General features: G+C 43.1%; 1 protein-coding gene across 2 annotated transcripts in view; it reads right to left on the bottom strand.

Annotated features, from left to right (window-relative positions):
• The window catches only part of LOC148014499 (uncharacterized), a 144,706-nt gene that overhangs the window by 90,180 nt on the left and 34,863 nt on the right, over positions 1-19,663 (bottom strand). For both annotated transcript variants that reach the window (XM_087666270.1, XM_087666269.1), the window contains exon 3: positions 11,338-11,553. In XM_087666270.1, the coding sequence (XP_087522396.1) occupies positions 11,338-11,553 (216 nt within the window). The remainder of the gene's footprint in view (positions 1-11,337; positions 11,554-19,663) is intronic.

Below are 19,663 nucleotides of genomic sequence, written 5' to 3'. Positions count from 1 at the left end.
TAACATGATAGCACTCTGACTATCACAGTGGAGGACAAGAACCTCAGTAATCCCCAGCTCAGCAACCAAACGTGACAACCATAAGGCCTCTTTGCATGCCTCAATGGCAGCCACACGCTCTACCTCCGTAGTAGACAGTGCAATACACTTCTGCAGCCTGGATATCCAAGAAACAGATCCTCCTGTGAAGGTAAACACATATCCTAAAGTGGACTTCCTACAGTCCACATGTCCAGCATAGTCCGCATCCGTAAAGCCAATGGCAGATGCCTTATGCTTACAAAAGCAGATACACCAATCCTTTGTGCCCTTGAGGTATCTCATAATACCTTTCACTACTTCCCAATGCTTCTTGCCAGGGTTTGCCATGTACCTACTAACCACTCCCACTACAAAAGTAATGTCAAGACGTGTAGCAACCATAGCATACATTAAATTGCCAGTCTATACCCCATCTCACCCTTGTCACCGTATCCTAGGAATATGCATTTACAGGACTTTGGTTCCAGTTTGTTGCGTTCTTCTTTCCGTATGTGCACAAAAGCCTCGTAGCCAAACACTCGCAAATGAGTATAAGAAGGTGGCTTGCCCGACCACTCTTCATGAGGGACTCTCCCCCCAAAGACCTGTTCGGTGACCTGTTAATCAGATAAACGGCTATCATAACAACCTCTACCCAAAAGCCATGGGGTAATGCACCATGAGACAGTATCCTGTATGGTCCAATTCATGCAATCTGCAACTTCATTTTGGGATGGATTATGAGGGGCAGTGAGCTCCCTCTTTATCCCCTTGTTGTCAAAAAATGTCTCAAAGGCTTTGGACACATACTCCCCACCGTTGTCGCTCTGCGAAGCATAGTTGCATTCGCACTACGTACGGACTAGTTCTTTCTGTATGATTCATACCGTACCATACGTATCCGTACCATTTCGTACCAAAAAACAAGCTATTTTTGGCCTCTGAAGACTAAACCATACAATATCTTCCAACTCCTAAGCCTTATGTTTATTATCATAATTCCAAGTCTCTCTCACATACACATACACACACACTCTCTCTCTCTCTCTCTCTCTCTCTCTCTCTCTCTCTCTCCCCCAACTTCCAAGATAAGTATACAATTCCAAGAGCATCCCTTTCCCCCCCTCTCTCTCTTTTTTTTTTCATAAAAGGTAATTGTATTAATTACGAAAAAAAAGGTACAAGTTTACATGATTACAAGATACACGAGGGCTCTAAGCCAACGTGTGTAAAATTCCAGTACGAAGCCACAAAAGAGTTACACAAGTCATGGCAAAGACGCAGAGGAAATTGCCATATGCCAAGGAAGTAAGTCCTCCCGAGGGAGCAAGTCCGAGTGCCAAATGAGATCTATCTGCCAATGCAAGAGACCTTTAAGCCTGGCAATGTGTCCCGGTACATTAGAGGCCGAATCAAAAAGAAAGGCATTCTGAGTGGTCCAATTGTGCCAGCATCCCCAGTATCTAAAAAAGTGGAATAAGATCTTCATATGCAACTGTGGCGGTGTGGGGTATTTTGGGCGCACAAAAACCCTATCGAAAGGGGTTAGTGAGAAGCCCACCACAGCTCGCCAAACCTGTGACAAGGGCGACCAGATATTCTTAGCGAGCGGGCAAGAAATAAATCGATGACGGGCCGATTCCACAATAGTGGTGCAGAAGAAACAATTGCCGTTCGAGATTCGATGCTTGGAAAGGGCGGCCGAGGCAAGAGGAAGACCACCAATCATCACCCTCCAAAGAAAGACCTTGCATTTGAAATGTGTCTTATTCAACCATCCCTCCATCACAGTTGCCTTCCACCATGACTAAGATTTCCGCAATCCCCATACAGTATTAGCTTTAACAACCAGCCATTGATGATCTTTAATCAGAAGATGGTACACCTGATTAGCTGAGGCCTTTTCCAAACTCAACCGACCTGCAAGGTCCCAGTCCTGCCAAGGACAATCCACAGCAAGGGCAGGAAAGGGTTGCTTGCTCTGAAGCACTAACAAAAGCTATTCCCATAAATCACGGTATCCACGCGGGATTCTGAAAAGTCCCCTGGTAGTACGAAACAATATGAAGACATTATGACTGGCAAGGGTGGCATCCGCAACTGAAGTCACACCCAAACGGGCCATGCGGTTAAATTTTGGTCTAAGCTCATGTTTGTCTTCCCATGAAAGTAATCTGGAGACTGCCAACAATTCCAGTTGAAAAGAGTTAGTATGCAAGCGGTCCTCCACTGGATGCCAACGCGCCTTTTGGAGCACCACTTTCCAGGAGCCGACCAAATGAAGTAACAGGGATGAGGACGGACTGGAAAACCGAGAGTCTACATTAAGGACATGCCACCAGGAGCTCCGAAGTTGTGTATTACCATGCCGAAGCCCGCTGTCCTCAAGAAAATAACGGGCTATAATGGCCCACGGGTGATGATCCACACACATGGCACGAAAAAGAGACCAACGAAGTGCCAGCATATGAGTTTCTGCATCCAAAATCGCTCCACCACCCAAGCGTTTGGGGGTACATGTATGTGACCACGAAATCCATGAAATACCTGCATGCAATGAATCCTTCATCCATAACATGAAACGAATGGGGCAAGTGAGAAACTTCAAAGTAGTAGGCGTCCACGACAGCAATGGCAAGAAATATGTGAGCATTGCCAGCATAATTGTCTGAGCCACTTTGAGGCGAACATGGAAGGGCCACGTTTGCGACTTCCAATACATAAACTTAGCTGCCAGTTTCTATGAAACCCACTCTAGTAGTTGCTTTGGCCGAACATCAACACCCAAAGGGTACCCAAGTTGCCTGACAATGGAACCACGGGGAACAACCTGGCCCTGCCAGCCCAATGACTGTAAATCAGACTCTGTGCAACTGAGAATAGCTGATTTGAAAGCATTGATACGAAGACCAGAAGCATAACCAAAGAGTGTCCAAACATCTAATGCCTTGCGAATGTTGTCCTTGTCCGCACGCAAAATCATAAAGCTATCATCAGCCAAAGATTAGCTAATGAAGTGCTGTCCCAAATGAAGAGACAAGCCGGCCAGCTGAGTAGAAGCTGCCATTGAAGATAACATTGAAAGAACCGGATGAGTCGCCAGGGCAAAGAAGAGAGGACTCAAAGGGCAACCCTGTCTCACCGAGCGTGCAAGGACAAATGGCTCTATAACACCACCATTGAGCATAACTCGCAAAGAAGCCGCGGCACTAATGGTGTAGATCAATCGGGACATCCGAGTACCAAAACCCATAGTAGACATAAGTTCTGCAATGAAAGGCCAGTCTAAATAGTCAAAAGCCTTTTCCAAATCCAATTGAATCAATACCACTTCCTGACTAGAGTGCCTTGTATAGTCAATAGCCATTTGCACATTTAAGATATTATGCAGAATGTTGCGGCCCTTAATGAAACCATATTGAAGAGGATGCACAATAGCTGGAAGGTGCTTGTGGAGCCGATTCGCCAGCACTTTGGAAAAGATTTTATATATCGAACCCATCAAAGAAATTGGTCTCCAATGTTGCAACATTGACGTCGAAGGAACCTTTGAAAGCAGTTTGATAAGGCCTTCTTTCCATGAGAAAGGCATGAACCCTGTTTCCCAAACCTGCTGAAACATAGCCGCCAATGGCTTCACCAGTTGGGTACCAGAGCTCTCAAAGAATTCGTTGGTGAGACCATCCCAACCGGGACTTTTATCCTTAGGCAGCTGTAACAAAATATCCATAACCTCCTCCTCACAAATATCTGCCTCCAAAGTAGTTTGCATATCAAGTGGAACCTCATGGCGGACCAGATCATAGAAGACTGAGCGTGCATGCGTAACCTGGTCAGAAGGTGACGGAGAAGAATCAAGAAGATCTAGAAAATAATTCCTGCACATATTGACAATGGTCTACAGATCAATGACCATTCGACCTTCTGAATCCTGGAGCCTAGTCATATTTTCTCGAGCAGGAGAAACATGCAGTGCGCGAAAGAACTTATGAGTCTGACAAGCACTACCTTGCAAATTGTCAGTCAAATTGTGCAGTTTGGCCTACTGATAAGATTTCAACTGAAATTCTTTAATAAGATCAGCCAAACGCATCGCCAATGCCAGCAGAAATTCATCATCTGGGGTGTCCACCAGTAGCGAACGAACCAAAGCCAGTAAGTCCTCCGCTGCATGTCGACGCCACCGATAAAGAGAGGCATGATGGATCCCATACCGCCGAACAACCCGCTGCACATTAGAGAGCAGTCGTTCAAAGGAAGCCGTGCCCTCAGAGGTGAAGTCCAATAAAAATCTCTCAATCAATTGCTACATATAGCCCTGAAAGATTGAATGCTTCAAATAAGACGAGTTGAAACATAAAGGGAGTCTATCCAACAACTGCATAAAAGGTGCAATGGGTTGTGCAAGTATCTCAAGCTGGAGAGGGAAATGGTCCGACAAGGCATATTGCTGCAAGACTTTCATTTCCAGCATCTCAGGAAGAAAATCATCATCCTGCATGATGTGCTGATGTGCATTCGGTCCAACCGCGACCATGTAGTTGCATACTGTGCGGAATGGAAAGTAAACCCTGTAGAAGAAGGATGTAGCCAAGACCATAGATCTTGCTTAAGTACCGCAAGAGCAAAGGCATTCCACACCCAACTTTCCGGTGCATCCATCACCCAATGCCCTGAAGTGGACTGTGAAGAGTCAACACACATATTGAAATCCCCCATCAAAAAACCCCTTCTGCCAAGTGACATGGAGCTCTGCAAAGTCTTCCAAAGATCCCGTCGGGATAAAGGGTCATTCAAAGCATAGAAGCCCAGCAACCATAAGATCTCTCCTTCAAATAAAATTTCAATTACCACAAAGCGGCCCTGTACATCATTTTTAATAAGAACAGGCTGATATTTCTCATTGACAATCATAAGCACACCAGAGTAATGCATAGCATGTGTCCCTGCATAAAACAAGCAAAACCCATGGCAATCCACAACTTTTCCTGCTCCACCGTGGCTCTTGTGCTCAACCGCACACAAGACATCCCACTGATTCTCATGCAAGACAGTCCACATGGCATGTTGCTTATGGCGAGAACAAATGCCTCGCACATTCCACGTGGCTATCTTCATATATCTTCAAAAAGAAAATCAGGAATGAGGCGTCGCTTGCCTCGATTTAATCTTTTCTGCTAGAATATCAAGGACACCATCCAGAAAATCAGCTAACATTGCAAAAGAATTCTGACGGCCAGCTTTAGAGGTAGATGGGATATCCACTGTCTTGGGGATGGAACGGGATAACGACGATCCCAGGGTGTAACGCCAACTTAGCAGGTAGGCCCTTTGGACCATCTGTATATACTTTCCTCGTAGACTGATTACGGGGAGCAGGAGGAACCATAGTACGCACAGCATGCTGTGAAGAGAACATTTCTTTCGTGCGCATATACGTGCGCATGGAATCCTGTGACACATTAGGCCCAGAATCCGCTAGGCTAGCATCCAACTTTTTACCTTTTTTGGGACGTGCCTGTAGCCAGTCATTGCTACGGGAATCCAAACCCAAAACCTGTTGTTTACCTTTATCCAAAACATTAGGTGGCTGGGTTTCCTCCTGTGACGGAGCATCAAGCACCATGTCATCCATAGGCAGCACAACATGCGCATCATCTGAAGACGGTTGCCTCTCTGGGCATTCGGCCATAAAATACCCCAATTTTCCACACAAAAAGCAGTGTCCTGCAAAGTTGCCCCATTTCAAGCAAAAGTGCAAAGGATGCATGCCAGAGCAATTAAGGCACAGCCACGCAGGCCTTTTCCTGGCAGTGTCCCATAACATACACAAACGGTTTCGATTCATTGCCCTTAGGCTTCGGAGGGCCAGCACCGTTCCCACAACGGCCATGGCATCCTTTAACAATGGCCAATAGACAGCCGGGGCAATTTTCCACCTCAACCCACACCGGGCATTCACGTTGAAGCAGGCGCTGAAAGTCTGCCATAGGGCGCCATGGCACAACATGGACCAAACGGCGATCAAAGAACAATGGCAGTTTGGACAGGAGCTCAATCCGATGCTTCTTAGATTTCAGCAGCACCTCATAGAAGCCTCGGGGCCCAACAAAAATCTCCTCAACACACTCCCCTTGTAGTAAATGGTGCAGCCACTGGCGAATATGGGAAAGTACTGATCCTGCCAATGAAGAAGAGTATAACCGCATGGTCATAAAACACCGAAAAAGAGCGCAAGACAGTTTTCGGATCCACCGTGGCTTCCAGAACCTCTTCAATTCCCGAGTCAGAAAAAGCTTCATGATTATGCTGGACATAATCGCCAAGCAGAGTGTTGGCAAACTCCAGCAAATGCTCCCAGTCAATCTCCTGCGAATCCACAGAATCAGAGGCAACCTGAGTATAAGAACGTTCCTGATGACCCATTGTCTCTTCGGAAGTATGCTTGGAGCGTTTGCCCACAAGCTGAAAGTCAAAACCAGGAGGCATCTCCTCTGTGCAAGGAAATATCCTCCGATTCCTTTGTATCAGAATCCGGACCAAGTGCTGCCACCGTTTGGTCGATAAAAGCCATATCCAAACCAGCCATGCTTCTGTCCTCTCTCACTGTCTCTCACTCTCTTGCTCTCTCACTCATGCTCACTCTCTCTCTCGCTTGTTGTACAGGGGCAGGTCAATTCTGTACTCTGTGTCGAGACTCCGTCGCGTGCTCCCCGATTATGTCTCTCTCTCGCTCGCGCGTCACCACAAGATGCTCTTTGCAGGCGCCCACCGGAAGTAGACGGAGTACGGAGGGCAGACGGGACAACAGCGAGGGCGTACTGGTTATCGGGATAGGTGGCGCAGCCTGTCGAGGCGACCTGGTGTGCATCAGGTGACTAGGGGCGAGGCGACTGCCTGGCGAACTCAGTCGGGCCCAGAGCCAGCCGTCGACAGCATGCAACGGACCGACGATGAGGCGGGCGGGGTGCAGCAAACAGGCGACGGGCACAAGTCCAGGCGTCAGCGGAGAGGGGGGCGCAGGTCCAGGAGTCAACAGGGCGGTGGTACAGCGATGGCAAGGTTTGACGGCAGGGATCGATGGCAACGCAGGGGCCAGAATCCCGTCGCTAGGTCACGGGGGCGCCAGGTCCGCCATCGTGCGATCAGATTCTCTCTTTTTCCCCCCCCCCCTCTCTCTCTCTCTCTCTCTCACACACACACACACACAAGAATGAAGGGCCTGTTTGTCCATCCACCCTAAACTTTGCTTTGTTCTTTGATGTATTACATATACACTCCCATCTGTCTTCTAGTAGAGCATTGTGCATGTTGTACATGAGGTTTTTCCTTCTTATCCTCATGTATTCATCCTATTAACTCAAGTGGCATTGCTATTTTAGCTCTAAACTTGTGTTCTATTATCTATAATCCAAAATAATAAAGTTTTTTTTTTCGTACTAATATCATACCATACCTTATAAAATCATAAGGTACCAATTAGTACCGTGTTTTATCGTACCGTACCATATCCCTTTCGTACCTGACAACCCTCGAGCAAAGACACTTAAGTGTCTTATCCGTTTGATTCTCAACCAATGCCAAGAATTTCTAAAACTTGTCAAACACTTCGTCCTTGCTACGAATAGGGTAAACCCATACCTTCCGAGTAGCATCATCAACAAATGTGACAAAGTATTTCTTTCCTCCTAGAGATAATCCTAGCATCTGACATACATCAGAATGTACTAACTCTAGAGGCAAAGATTTCAATGAAAGAGACTTTTTATGAGATGTCTACGCATGCTTACCATAAACACAATGATCACATTGCTCAAAATCAGCATAACGAAGACAAGGCAAGTAACCCAAACGAGAAAGTATTTTCAATCCTGTTTGACTCATATGTCCCAACCGGCCATGCCACAAGGAAACACTTGGCTGCTCGGTCATGACGACAACATGGTCATGCACACTAGATACATGAAGTGGATACAAAGTATCACTCTTGCAACCTCTAGCAATAACCCTAGATCCCTTACAAATCTTCCATTTTCCATCACCAAAGGTGATATGAAAACCATCGTCATCTAGCTGACCAGTACCAATCAAGCTCTTCTTGAGCTGCGGTACATGCCTTACATTCTAAAGAGTGAAGACAAATCCATGCTAAAACTGCAGTTGCACACTGCCAATGCCTGCAATGTCACATGTATAATTATCCCCAAGATGAACAATACCATGTCGATCTCCTGTATAGTCTGTAAACCATTCATGGTGAGGGGTAACATGAAAAGAGGCACCTGAATTCAAAATCCAAGTGTACATGTTATCATCCGTATCGGCTATCAAAGCATGTGCACTGAAACATGAAGAAACAAAGAGTACATCATTCCCATTGTCGCTCTCATGGTTGACTACATTCACCTCTTCGATCTTTACATTGCACTTCTTAGTAGTGCTGACTCTCTTTCTTCTCTTCCTTACTATCATCCGTCTACTTGCCCTTCCCTTTCTCTTTCTTTCATTTATAGCAATCACGTTTAAGGTGACCTTTCTTGCCACAATGATGGCATTCAATATTCTTACCATGTGATTTATTGCATCCCTTGCTATCAGATTTGCCTTTCAGATGTGATCTGCCTCTAGTATGCAAAGCACTGGAAGACTTACTAGATGCATTGTTTTGCCGATTCATTTCTTCCATGAGTAGAGCACTCTCTACATCAGCATACAAAAGCATAGCATTGGAATTGCTCATAGAATTCCTGAAAGTATCCCAGCTCTCTGGCAGAGTGCAAAGCAAGAATGTAGCTTTGAACTCATCATCAATATTGAACTTCAAAGCGAAAAGCTGGCTGAAAATGGAGTTAAACTCACTGAGGTGAATAGACATTACAGTACCCTCTTTCATACGTAAATCCATGAGTTTCTTCAGCCAGTAGACTTTGCTTGTCACACTCTTATGGGCATACAACTCTTCCAGTCGCTTCCAAATGTCATAAGTAGAATTCAACCCTTCAATGTTAAACAGCAAGGCATCAGAAATCGATAGCTCAATGGTCGAGCATGCAAGCTCATTCAGCTCATCCCAATCATCCTGCTCTACATCAGCTAGTTTTGTTCCCTTTACTTTAATCGGCTTTGCTTGCTTCTTCTGCAACAAGATATTATAGCACTGCTTTTCCCAAACTGCAAAGTTGTGTGCTCCTTCAAGCTTCTTCATATGCATAAGATGATTGTCACTGCTGCTAGCCATGATTCACAGCTAAATAACTGTATGACAGTAAATGACAGCTAATGCCAAGCAATGAAAGCTTCAAAATCCACTCAGTAGTAAGAATATCCCGAAGTATGTACAGCAAGAACATACATCAATTCATTGCCCAAAATGCCTCAAAAGCATTCAATGACAGTAGACATACCAATTTCCTGACAAAAACAAAGTGCAGTCCTGAAATTCCTAACAATACAGGTGGTTGTCCTGTAATTCAAGAAACTATCCAAAATTTCCTAACAATACAGGTGGCTGTCCTGCAATTCAGGAAATTGTCCTGAATGTATAGCAATAGACCTGTAAGTAAAGCTGATCTAAAAAATGAGCTCTAATTACTTCTCAAATGCATTCCGGAATCAAATCCAAGCATGTAACATCAACCATAAGCATGAATACATGGTATAGATTGCCCGAGACCAAGTCTAGAAGCAAGACATAATGCATACACATTCAAAATGTCATTCAGCCCTGTTATTCCAGCAACAAAATCTCTGTCAAAACTAAGTGAAATCTCAGTCAAAATCAGCCCAAATGCACTTCAATACATAGGCATATCATTCCTCAGTGTCTTGACATCACTTGAGCATGTATACGCATTAACATGCATGTCCAAGGACCAGTGTCATTAAAGGACAGAGAGCTGCCTATAAATTGCAGACTGTGGACTATGTATTCCAGCCACAAGCACATCTGCAAACTAAGCCAAATCCTTGCCAAGATTAGCTCACAATGGCCTCAAGACAATGCCACATGATTCCCAAAGCATCCAGCATCAAGATATCCAATAGCCATCAAATGAGCATCAATCTCAAGAGAGCAGGTGCTGCCCTGTTTATTACAGATCTGAATACTGTGTATTTCAAACCTGAGCTGAATGTATATCAGTCTTAAGTGTAAAACTACACTTCAATGCTCAATGCTAAGCATTAGATGCAAAGTCTGGAGCACAACCATGATGCCAAATGAAGAGGAGCAGCTGTTGTAGGTCCTGAGCATGCTGAAAAACAAATCTGCATACCCATGCTAATGGCACCTTCAGCCCTGAAGGGATTAGAATGCTGGTCAAAGTGTTGGAGATGATGGGGAGGGTCCCCAAGTGGCCAATGATAGATGCCAACAAGGTTGAATGAAGAAGAAGCTTCAAACCTTGCTGCCCTGCCTGCAGACTCTTCACAGTGAACTCTTCTTCAACCTCAAGCTCCTACACCTGAAGAAATGCCAAGCTCCTAATTGCCTAAACCAAGCTCTGATACTAGTTTGTTGAGGTAGCTGCAATAGAGCTTCTGTGTAGAGATGCAGGTTGAGAGAGAAAGAAGAGATAGACACACACGATTTGTGGTACTGAAGAGTGCACCTCAATAATGTTTTAGATAGGTATATGTACTATGTACAGCCTGGCCCTTATGGGTGGACACGGGCACTGCCCTTTATCCCAACAAAAACAGCAAAGAGATCAATGCAGACACACCAATGCCATGTGGTGGCAAACGCTAGCCAGCCTGCTGGCAACGTCAAAATACACCAAAGCAGGGAATACAGGGCACGTCACTGCCAAAATATGTAGAAAATCACACGATGTCAGCAATCAATCAGAAGCATATCTCTATTAGCAACCCTAACATCTGAACCCATGTTAGAAGAGCAAAACAGGCAGCAGAATAATGAAATACACAAGCTCAATGAAAGAGAGACTAGATAAAATGCAAGAGACAATGTAACTGGGAATAGGAATCCTCTAGGGGAATCAAGAGTAAATGGTTGAGCACCAGCTCACACACTGCACAAGCTCCCTCTCTTAAAACCAAGAATTTCCAAGTACATAACTGAATGACTGTGGCTTCACTCCCTCCTTTCATAGGAAAAAATGAAGGAGTAGTCCTAAGGGCATGGGTGCTTGTGAACCTGTCATATTTGGTATGCACCAAGATAAGTTCATCTTGAAACATGATTATCCAAATATAAGGTTACATTACTTATGGAACAAAATGTAACATTCTAGCAAGATCCATTCTGCAACTGTGGAATGAGAAATTGATCAGAAGTGTTGGAACCTTGCATACCTTCAACCACTCTACCCATGAAAAAACAATGACATTCCCAAGATTCTCCATGAATCTCTTGTGCAACTCTTCACTAAGCCTCTGCCGAATCTCCTCCAGAAGCCAGGGTGCTTCTAGCTCTAATATGGGTGCAGATGTTGATGGATAAGAATCGGGAAAATAGACACACAACTGTAAGGGGATAATATGAGAACCATCCAAAGGGTGGACAAATACCTGCCAAGGATAAACAAAAGAGAGTTTTTATTTAAAGAATCCAGCTGTCAAAACTATCACTGTGACTACATTTAATCATCACATCAAAATAATAAATCTGACTGCAACTTGCGAAATCAGGAATGAAAAGAGAATAAAAGACACATGAATCGTAGACCATATAACCATAAGTCTGCTCAATTGCTCGACATAACTGGGGTCATTTCAGCCTAGTCATAGATAGAGATTCAAAAACACATGCCTCTCTTGCCTGTTTTGAAGGATAGCTTCCAGTAAGTATTTTGCTCAAGTCTGGTAAGCGTTGCGCACAAATAAGTACTATCCGTAAGTTCAAGCAACAACATGAATGCACCACCTGGCTAAATTTGTTCATATGACTGTCATCAGATTCCAACAGAGAGATCATGAACAGGGCTTGTTTCTTCAGGATATTACAATATGTCTACCTTCTCCTCTCCTAGCATATCCAACAAGGTATGATTTGAAGGACCACCCTCCACACCAAGGGCTGAAGACTCAGGTGCAACAAGGATCACATGTTTCAACCGAAGACTAGACATCTGCACATCTTGCATCAACCTCAAAACATAATTTTGTGTTAGTATGCCCTAAAGGCCAACTTGTGCAAAGAGCTCATCTTCACACAAGAGTGCCTCTAAAGTTGGAAGGTGTCTCATCCCAGCCCCTTTTTACTTGTTGAAGTTTATATTTTGCACCTGATTTCCTCATCAAACCTTGACCTCCAAGGAGTGTCCAGTCTCTACAAAAAGTGCTTGCCTACTTGCAGTTGTTTAATAGAAAATCAGAGTGAGATATATAAAGTTTGGTTAAGTGAGAGCTCCCACAACCCTTCTCAACAAATCTTATGCACATTCCAGCATAAAAACACATCGCAAACATGTACTTTCAGCACAGCATTCAGCCAGATTCGCATTTTGTTAGCCAAAGCTTCAATGGACTCATTGTCAGTAGGGATAGCAGGCTACCACCATGTTCCCAGTTTTGAGCCTTGATGGACCATTTTGTGCCCTGTTCAAGGCAGCTCTATCCATATTGAAAAATTCCAATGCCATTGTAAAGCAGTCGAGACAAAAGCATAGTTTGCTGTTGTCAACCCTTCCAGTGGCAACCAACAGTTCAAGTGCAATATTCATGTGGAAAAGTGAATAGCCCTTTCTTGGGGTTGTCAGACCCACAATCACTTGTTCTTACCTCCTCAATCTGACAATCCCAATCATGAAAGTTGATAGATACAAGTGGTACTAATATTCATCCAAGAATGAATAAAGTGCAATGCAACTTCTGCCATAGTAACATGGAACAAGGAACAGGAAATGCATAGGGAGCTTGGCCAACAATCTAAGTCACTTAGGTTAGAGCCTACATGGCCCATCCCCTTTGGTCTAGTGGCACTTAGTTGCAATTTTAAAGGCCAAGGGATTGTATGCTAGCACTCATGTGCTATGTTGATTCGACTCGCTACATCTCTTTAAGCAAATAGGGCCATATATTTTTTAAGCTTCTTAGTGCATGTGCTATTAACATATATTAGAGATCGCTATCTTGAAGGGATCATCATGATCAATTCTGCGTTGTGGCATTGGGAGTGAGTGACGGTCCAACACCCAATTAGGCCTCATGATTTCCTTTCCCTTTACGTTTCCTCCATTGTACAACGTACTATAAACACAATATTCTTTAAAGTGATGTTCATGGCTACAAAACTGAGTGTGTTGTGGGCCCACACATCAATATAACACATACCATGTAGCCAAAATCTGAGAAATATATGAAAACTATAAGAAAAACATTAGATATGCTCAATGCCCCACCCTCATAAGGTGCCACCAATGATCCATGGTGCTCAAAGTTATAAGGCCCTATTATGAGGAGACGCCATGAGTGAGCTTGGACATTGGTTGGGCCCTGACTTGTACATCGCATGAGGTCTATGTGATCAAATGGCAAAAAGGTAACCTTGTGGAGACGCCATGAGGTCTATTATGAGGAGACGCTATGAGTGAGCTTGGGCCCTAACTTGTACGTCACATGAGTGAGCTTGGGCCCTGACTTATATGTCACATGAGGTCTATGTGATCGGATGGCAAAAAGGTAACCTTGTGGATCTAGCCTTTGGGTTATATAGAGTACTTAAGCTAGTACCAGCTCAAGGCACACTACATCAAGTTGTGGGGTATGGGAGTCATCAAGGACCCCTATTTTGGGGCTCGAGGCAAATAGACCAACCTAAATACCTACTTGGCCTATAAAAAGAAAACCCCTCCAAAGCCATTATCAATCAAACCTGGTGGATCACCCCCCTTGTCGGTGCGAAGGGTCCAAAGGCAAGAGCCGCTTTGGTTTTCCACCATAGCAATAAAAATATTGAAGCAAGAGAACACGCAAGTAAATCGGGATTTATCATCTATGAATGTGACAAAATATAAAAATCCACCAATGGATTTGGTAAGCATAAGACTACAAACATCACTATGAAGGAGACGCAAAATAGATGGCAAATGAACATAAGAATCCTTAGGAAAGGACAATCAATGCACCTTACCAAGTAAACAGCCTTCACAAATGTGATTTGATGGCAAGTGAATTTTTGGAAGATCTTATCCTTTGATTGGAGCTTCATCAATGCTCAATAGTTTATGTGACCAAGCCTCTAATGCCATAAATGTGTATCATGAAAAGATTCCTTTGTTAATAAGGCACTGTCAATAGGATTTTCAGCAAGTTGTTAATCATAAATATCAAGACGGTAGAGACCTTTAGTAAAGGTGCCTATCAAGAATAGGGGGCCATCAAAAATGACGCGAAACCCGAAAGTAGCAATGGCTGAAATGTAGATAAGATTCTTCTTGATGCCAGACACATACAAAACATCATGCAATGTCAAAGGAGTGCCCAAGACGGGGAGAACCTACACATGTCCATGCCTTTAACTACATAAGAAGCATTGTTAGCGCACACAACTATACACCCCTCAGGTACACTAGAGAGGGATGTAAATAATGTTCGGCAAGAGGGGATGTGCTTAGATACACCACTATCAAAGTATCAAGTAAAAGCTACATCAGTAATAGAAAAACAAGTACCATGAATAGAAGGATTATGTTGCCGTTGAATGAAAAAAGTTTAATCCTTAAACTGACAATAGTCCGCGGTCTCATGTGTAAGAGCAAGACCAGACTCCTCTAATGCAATGCACTTACGACGTTCAGTGATGTCGTACCCTATCTTCCAACAATAATTACACCTCTTAGCTTTGTTGACTGGACCCTTGGAGGATTGAAAGAGGATGGACTAGTATGGAGGGTGTCTTCGATGTAGAAGGGGTGGAGAAAAAAGAATGACCAGCATCAAAGTTTGTTGTTTTGAAACCAGCAACCTTGTTTTCTAGCTTGGGCTTAGTTTTTCCACAATGATGGGTGGAAAAGGCCTATCCAATTGCCATGGTAGCATTGCGGTTGAGGCAGCTTTAATCCTCCCGTAACAAAAGAGATACAAGCTAGTCGAAGCTGTAGGTAGCTTGGTTACCCATAGTTACCAACCGCAAGGTGGTAGCAAAACCTTGATATGACTCTGGTGGACCCTTAAGATTGATGGAAACATGCTAGTTATCAGGAACTTCTTCATCAATATTTAATAATTGCTAATCTTTAATGTCGGTGAGATAGGCATCCATATTACCTCCTCCTTCCATGCAAACATGTTCCAGTTTCTTACGTAGGTAAGCAATGCACGCTTCATTGCACACTTGATATAAAGATGCAAGCTTATCCCATGCTTCCTTAAACGTCTTGCATGATCGGATGTATGGAATGATGGCTCTCTTAATAGATAAAGCGATTAGGGCATGTGCTTGGGTGTTATGGCCATCCCATCGAATCTGATCTTGAGTGGGAGGCGTTGTCGAAGAGAAAGATAATTCAGCATCATGAGAGCCACCTCGCAATATGGAAGCAAGAGGTCGTGCCAATGTTGGAGAAGCCAGCCTTTGCTCAGTGCGGCTGGCTATGTGCCATAGATTTTTCGCAAAAAAAAGATGACGCACCATGTAAGCCCACATTGGATAATTGGTGCCATCAAGCTTGTAGTCAGCGCCAAGCATGCCCAACATCATTATTATTGCTAGCCATAAATAATGATCAGATCAGCATTAAATAATATTTTCCAAGTGAAGAGAGAAAATAGATGCCCAAATAATAAAAAGCCACTAGTAGAACAATTATTGTCTGCCTCACTGAAGTCAAATAATATGCATAATAATAATTTCTCTTACTATTTTTCTGCTAAGGAGAGAGAAAAATATGCAAAAAATAATTTTTTTCAAAAATAAATATTATCCCATCAAGGGTAATAAATCAAAGTTTAATGGCTGAAAACACTCCAATAATGTGGATATCAGCTGAATATACTGAAAATTTGCCCAATAATACACCAAAATTATCAAATTTGTCTTCAATGTCGGGAAAGAACAGGGCCACCAGCCGAATAATATAATTTTGGAACACGTCCAGGGCTAAGAGAATGAATTCAAGCAAAAGCCCCAAATTTTGGGCACCTTGGTGGTGGAATTGAGAAGAAGCCCCAAAAATTAGCCGAAAAATGACGAGAAATTGAAGAATTTGGGTAAATTTTTTACCCAAATATTATTGTTGAATTCCATGCTAGAAGGTGAATTGAGCCTCAATATTGATTTACTCGAAAGATGTCGAATGTTGCGCCTAATGATGAATTGTGCCTCAATATCAATGAAAAATGCCAAATTCTTGAAAAGCCCCAATTTTGGTGGTAAAATTGGAGTGAAATTCGCACACAAATCAAGGGCTTGTTGATATCTGAAGTGAGAGAATAGAATAATTATTCTATTTAATCAAGAAAATAATTGTGTTGATGCCTTGATCGCCAACATGTCTAAAGTAAGAGAATAGCATGTCGACTAGATGACAAAAGGGACAGGCGGTGATGTGGCAAACTTCAAGCGATTGTTGACGATCAAGGCAGCACAACAATGTCAAGTTGTCCACACCAACACAAACGTTCACCATGCAATTTGCCAAGCGTGGCAATTTGATGCAACCAATGTGGCTTCAAGCGATAATCCATGTGGACTCTGGAGTGTTAAAACCAAGGTATATAATCCACAAGGACAAATCATTTTAAGTTTTAACTTTAAGATATCATGCATCATTCTAAAACTACTCATTAGAAATTGAATTGCAACTTACAAGGCTCAAGAGGTAAGCTATTCAATTATAAAATGCATAATACATATGCCATAAATGATAAAACAATGAACAATAAACTAAACTTTAAATTCTAAGCTGAAATGTGCCTATGGTCCCATTGCCAAAAAACTTAAAAGATTACAAATATGAAGTCTAATCTTTGAAAGAACATGCTTATTTACCTAAAAAATAAAGTCTAATCTCTAGATTGAAGCAAAATGTGGCATGCCAAAATAGCCCAAAGGGCAACTGCAAGACTGCAAGTACAAATATAATATCGGCATGGCACAACAGCCCAAGTGTCACACCGTCATCAATGATCATAATATCATATACAATACAATGTACATGTGTCATGTATCATGAGACTCATGATAAGTAAACTAAATCATCATCATGATCTGAGGCTGCTCTAGCTACTCCTGAAGTGCCAACCTCATCATCATGTGTACCATGAATTGCTGCATCTCCCTCAACATCAACATGTGTCTCCTCTTCTTGCTGCATCTCCCACTCTATGAATGGATCGGGCTTTGTTGTCATACTGTTACATAACATCCTCAAATTAGCACTAATGAATACTAGATCGTTTGCCCTCTCCACACCAAGACGGTTCCTCTTCTTTGAAGCAATGTGAGCGTATGTACTCCACAATCGCTCCAAACAAGAGGAGCTAATTAACTGACTCAAAATACGAATGGCTAGTTGCTGCAACAACTCAAGACTATCTGAACCATAGTCCTCCCACCACAAAGCTGCCCCAATCTTACAGCGATCCTCTTGTGCATCCCCACAACCAAAAAGAACCCCGAAAGGTCCTATAACATGAAAGTTCATCTCTGATCTTTTGCCTAGTGCCATGATCAAACACTAGACGAGACAATATAAGTCTCCATGCATCCATAACCTCAGTGTCATTCTCCTAACCCTTGCCTTGGAACTCAGGATATCCACAACAAATGCAGCTGCATGCATGGGTGAGCTATAGAAGTTCTACCTCATCACAACTAAATGGCATATCTCCTCATACGCCTCATCATTTGGTACCAACTCCTGCAACTTTTCATTCAGCCTATCCATAGCCTCATATACCTTGCCAATGCAAGGTTGCATAGCATCCATAATCCTCAATAAATGAACAATAGGTAATACCATAGCATCTATCCGCTTTACATCATCCCAAAAAGTGGAGTTATTTGCTTTCTCCAAGCATAAGATAGCTATAGGAGTATCTACCAATGTTGATGAGGTGAACTCATCACTAAGACATAACTGCCTCTAGGCACCACTCCATTCTCTTAATCAACCTAGCATCAAGAAGTCAAAGGCAAATCTGATATCAAAGTATTTTAAAAGTGTCTTCTTCGACCGCAAAGAGAAGTGATGGCAAAGAAACTTGTGATTCAAAACAAAGCTAACCATTTGAGCTCCTTACTCTATGACAAGTGCAATCCATGATAGGTTACCAATATCCTTTAGTAGGTTGTTCAAGCAATGAGCCATACAATATGAAACTATGATATGCAGATAATATCCCTAGATAATAGCACCTACTGCCCTATTTGCGAGCTCTCCATCTGCAACAAATCCCACAACATGCTCTAGGCCAATAAGCTCAATACCTGTAACCCACTCTGCTACAAGTATATCTGCTAACTTTCCTGTCCCCGATGCATCATGTAAAGATATGAAATACATTTTCCCACAGGAATAAGCAACCATAAGCAACCATACCATGAATGGATCACTTGCATGTATCACTCCAACCAATAGCAATCAAGAAAACTCCATTTTTAGCCCACAGGCTCTTTGTAGTCACTGTTTCTTACTCAACAAGGCGCTTTTCCTTGTCAAGCAAAGTGGTGCGTAATGTCTCTCATGATGGAAGTACATACAAAGGGCCATACTCACCAATCTTCTTGCACATCAATTTAAAATACTCTGACCTGGCTGCACGAAATTGAATGTGGTCATGATTAAAAAAATGTGCCACTGATGTATCCACATGTTCCTTCTTCTTGGGATCCCAACTAGTATCAAGTGTGCTCTGTCTACACAGACGTTGTTGATGCCATAGCCAATGCAATGTCTTCAGTAGACATGGAGGTAGCACTTCCTGATACCGACCCTGCTCTAGACACATCTAATGGGGATGGTGTCACAAAAGTTGCAGGGTTTACTGAAACATGTCGTGGTCTAGATGCAAGATAAGCTTGTTGACTTGCTACACAGTCAGAAGCTCCCTTTGCTTCTCCAAGGTCACATTTGGACAAAACTGTACCTCTGAATTTGGCTTATGTATGAGATGAGCTCAGACCTGATTATACATAAAACGGAACAAGTAGCAATTGGTATTCCATATTTTAATATTTAAGTAACTTTGAAGAATTAAAATCGATAAAAATTTGAAACACAAATGCTCGGCTCAATGGATTACCTTATTTGCTCCACTAGTTCGCTTGTATGGGCAAAGCTTGCAAGTCCATGGTCGAGATCCTCTACCACTCAATGGGCGATCAGCATTTACTTCTTCCCACCAAGACCAATCATCGGACCTTCTTCCTCGACCACCAGCCCAACGAGCGGGGCGGGAAGATGAAGCCATTTCAAGCTGAAAATTAAAATAATAATGGCTCGAGAGAAATAAGAACTCCAGTCTCGAGAGAAGAGAGAAGGCTCAAGAGTCAAGAGAGAAGGTAAAAGGAGAGAAGGGAGAAGGAAGAAGAGAAGAGAAGAAGAATGGAGAACTTAGAACTTGAAGAAGAAGGAAGACTCAAGAGAAGAGGAGAAGAAGGAAGAGAAGGAAAAAGAAAGAAGAGAGCTTGGAGGCGAGGCGGGAGGAGATGGGGACGAGGGAATTGGCGGCTAGC

The sequence above is a fragment of the Lygodium microphyllum genome, chromosome 25 (genome assembly GCF_053477565.2).
Source record: "Lygodium microphyllum isolate KBCC chromosome 25, Lygodium_microphyllum_v1.1.10, whole genome shotgun sequence".
NCBI classification, from domain to species: domain Eukaryota; kingdom Viridiplantae; phylum Streptophyta; class Polypodiopsida; order Schizaeales; family Lygodiaceae; genus Lygodium; species Lygodium microphyllum.
This window is presented reverse-complemented; position numbering and strand designations above follow the sequence as displayed.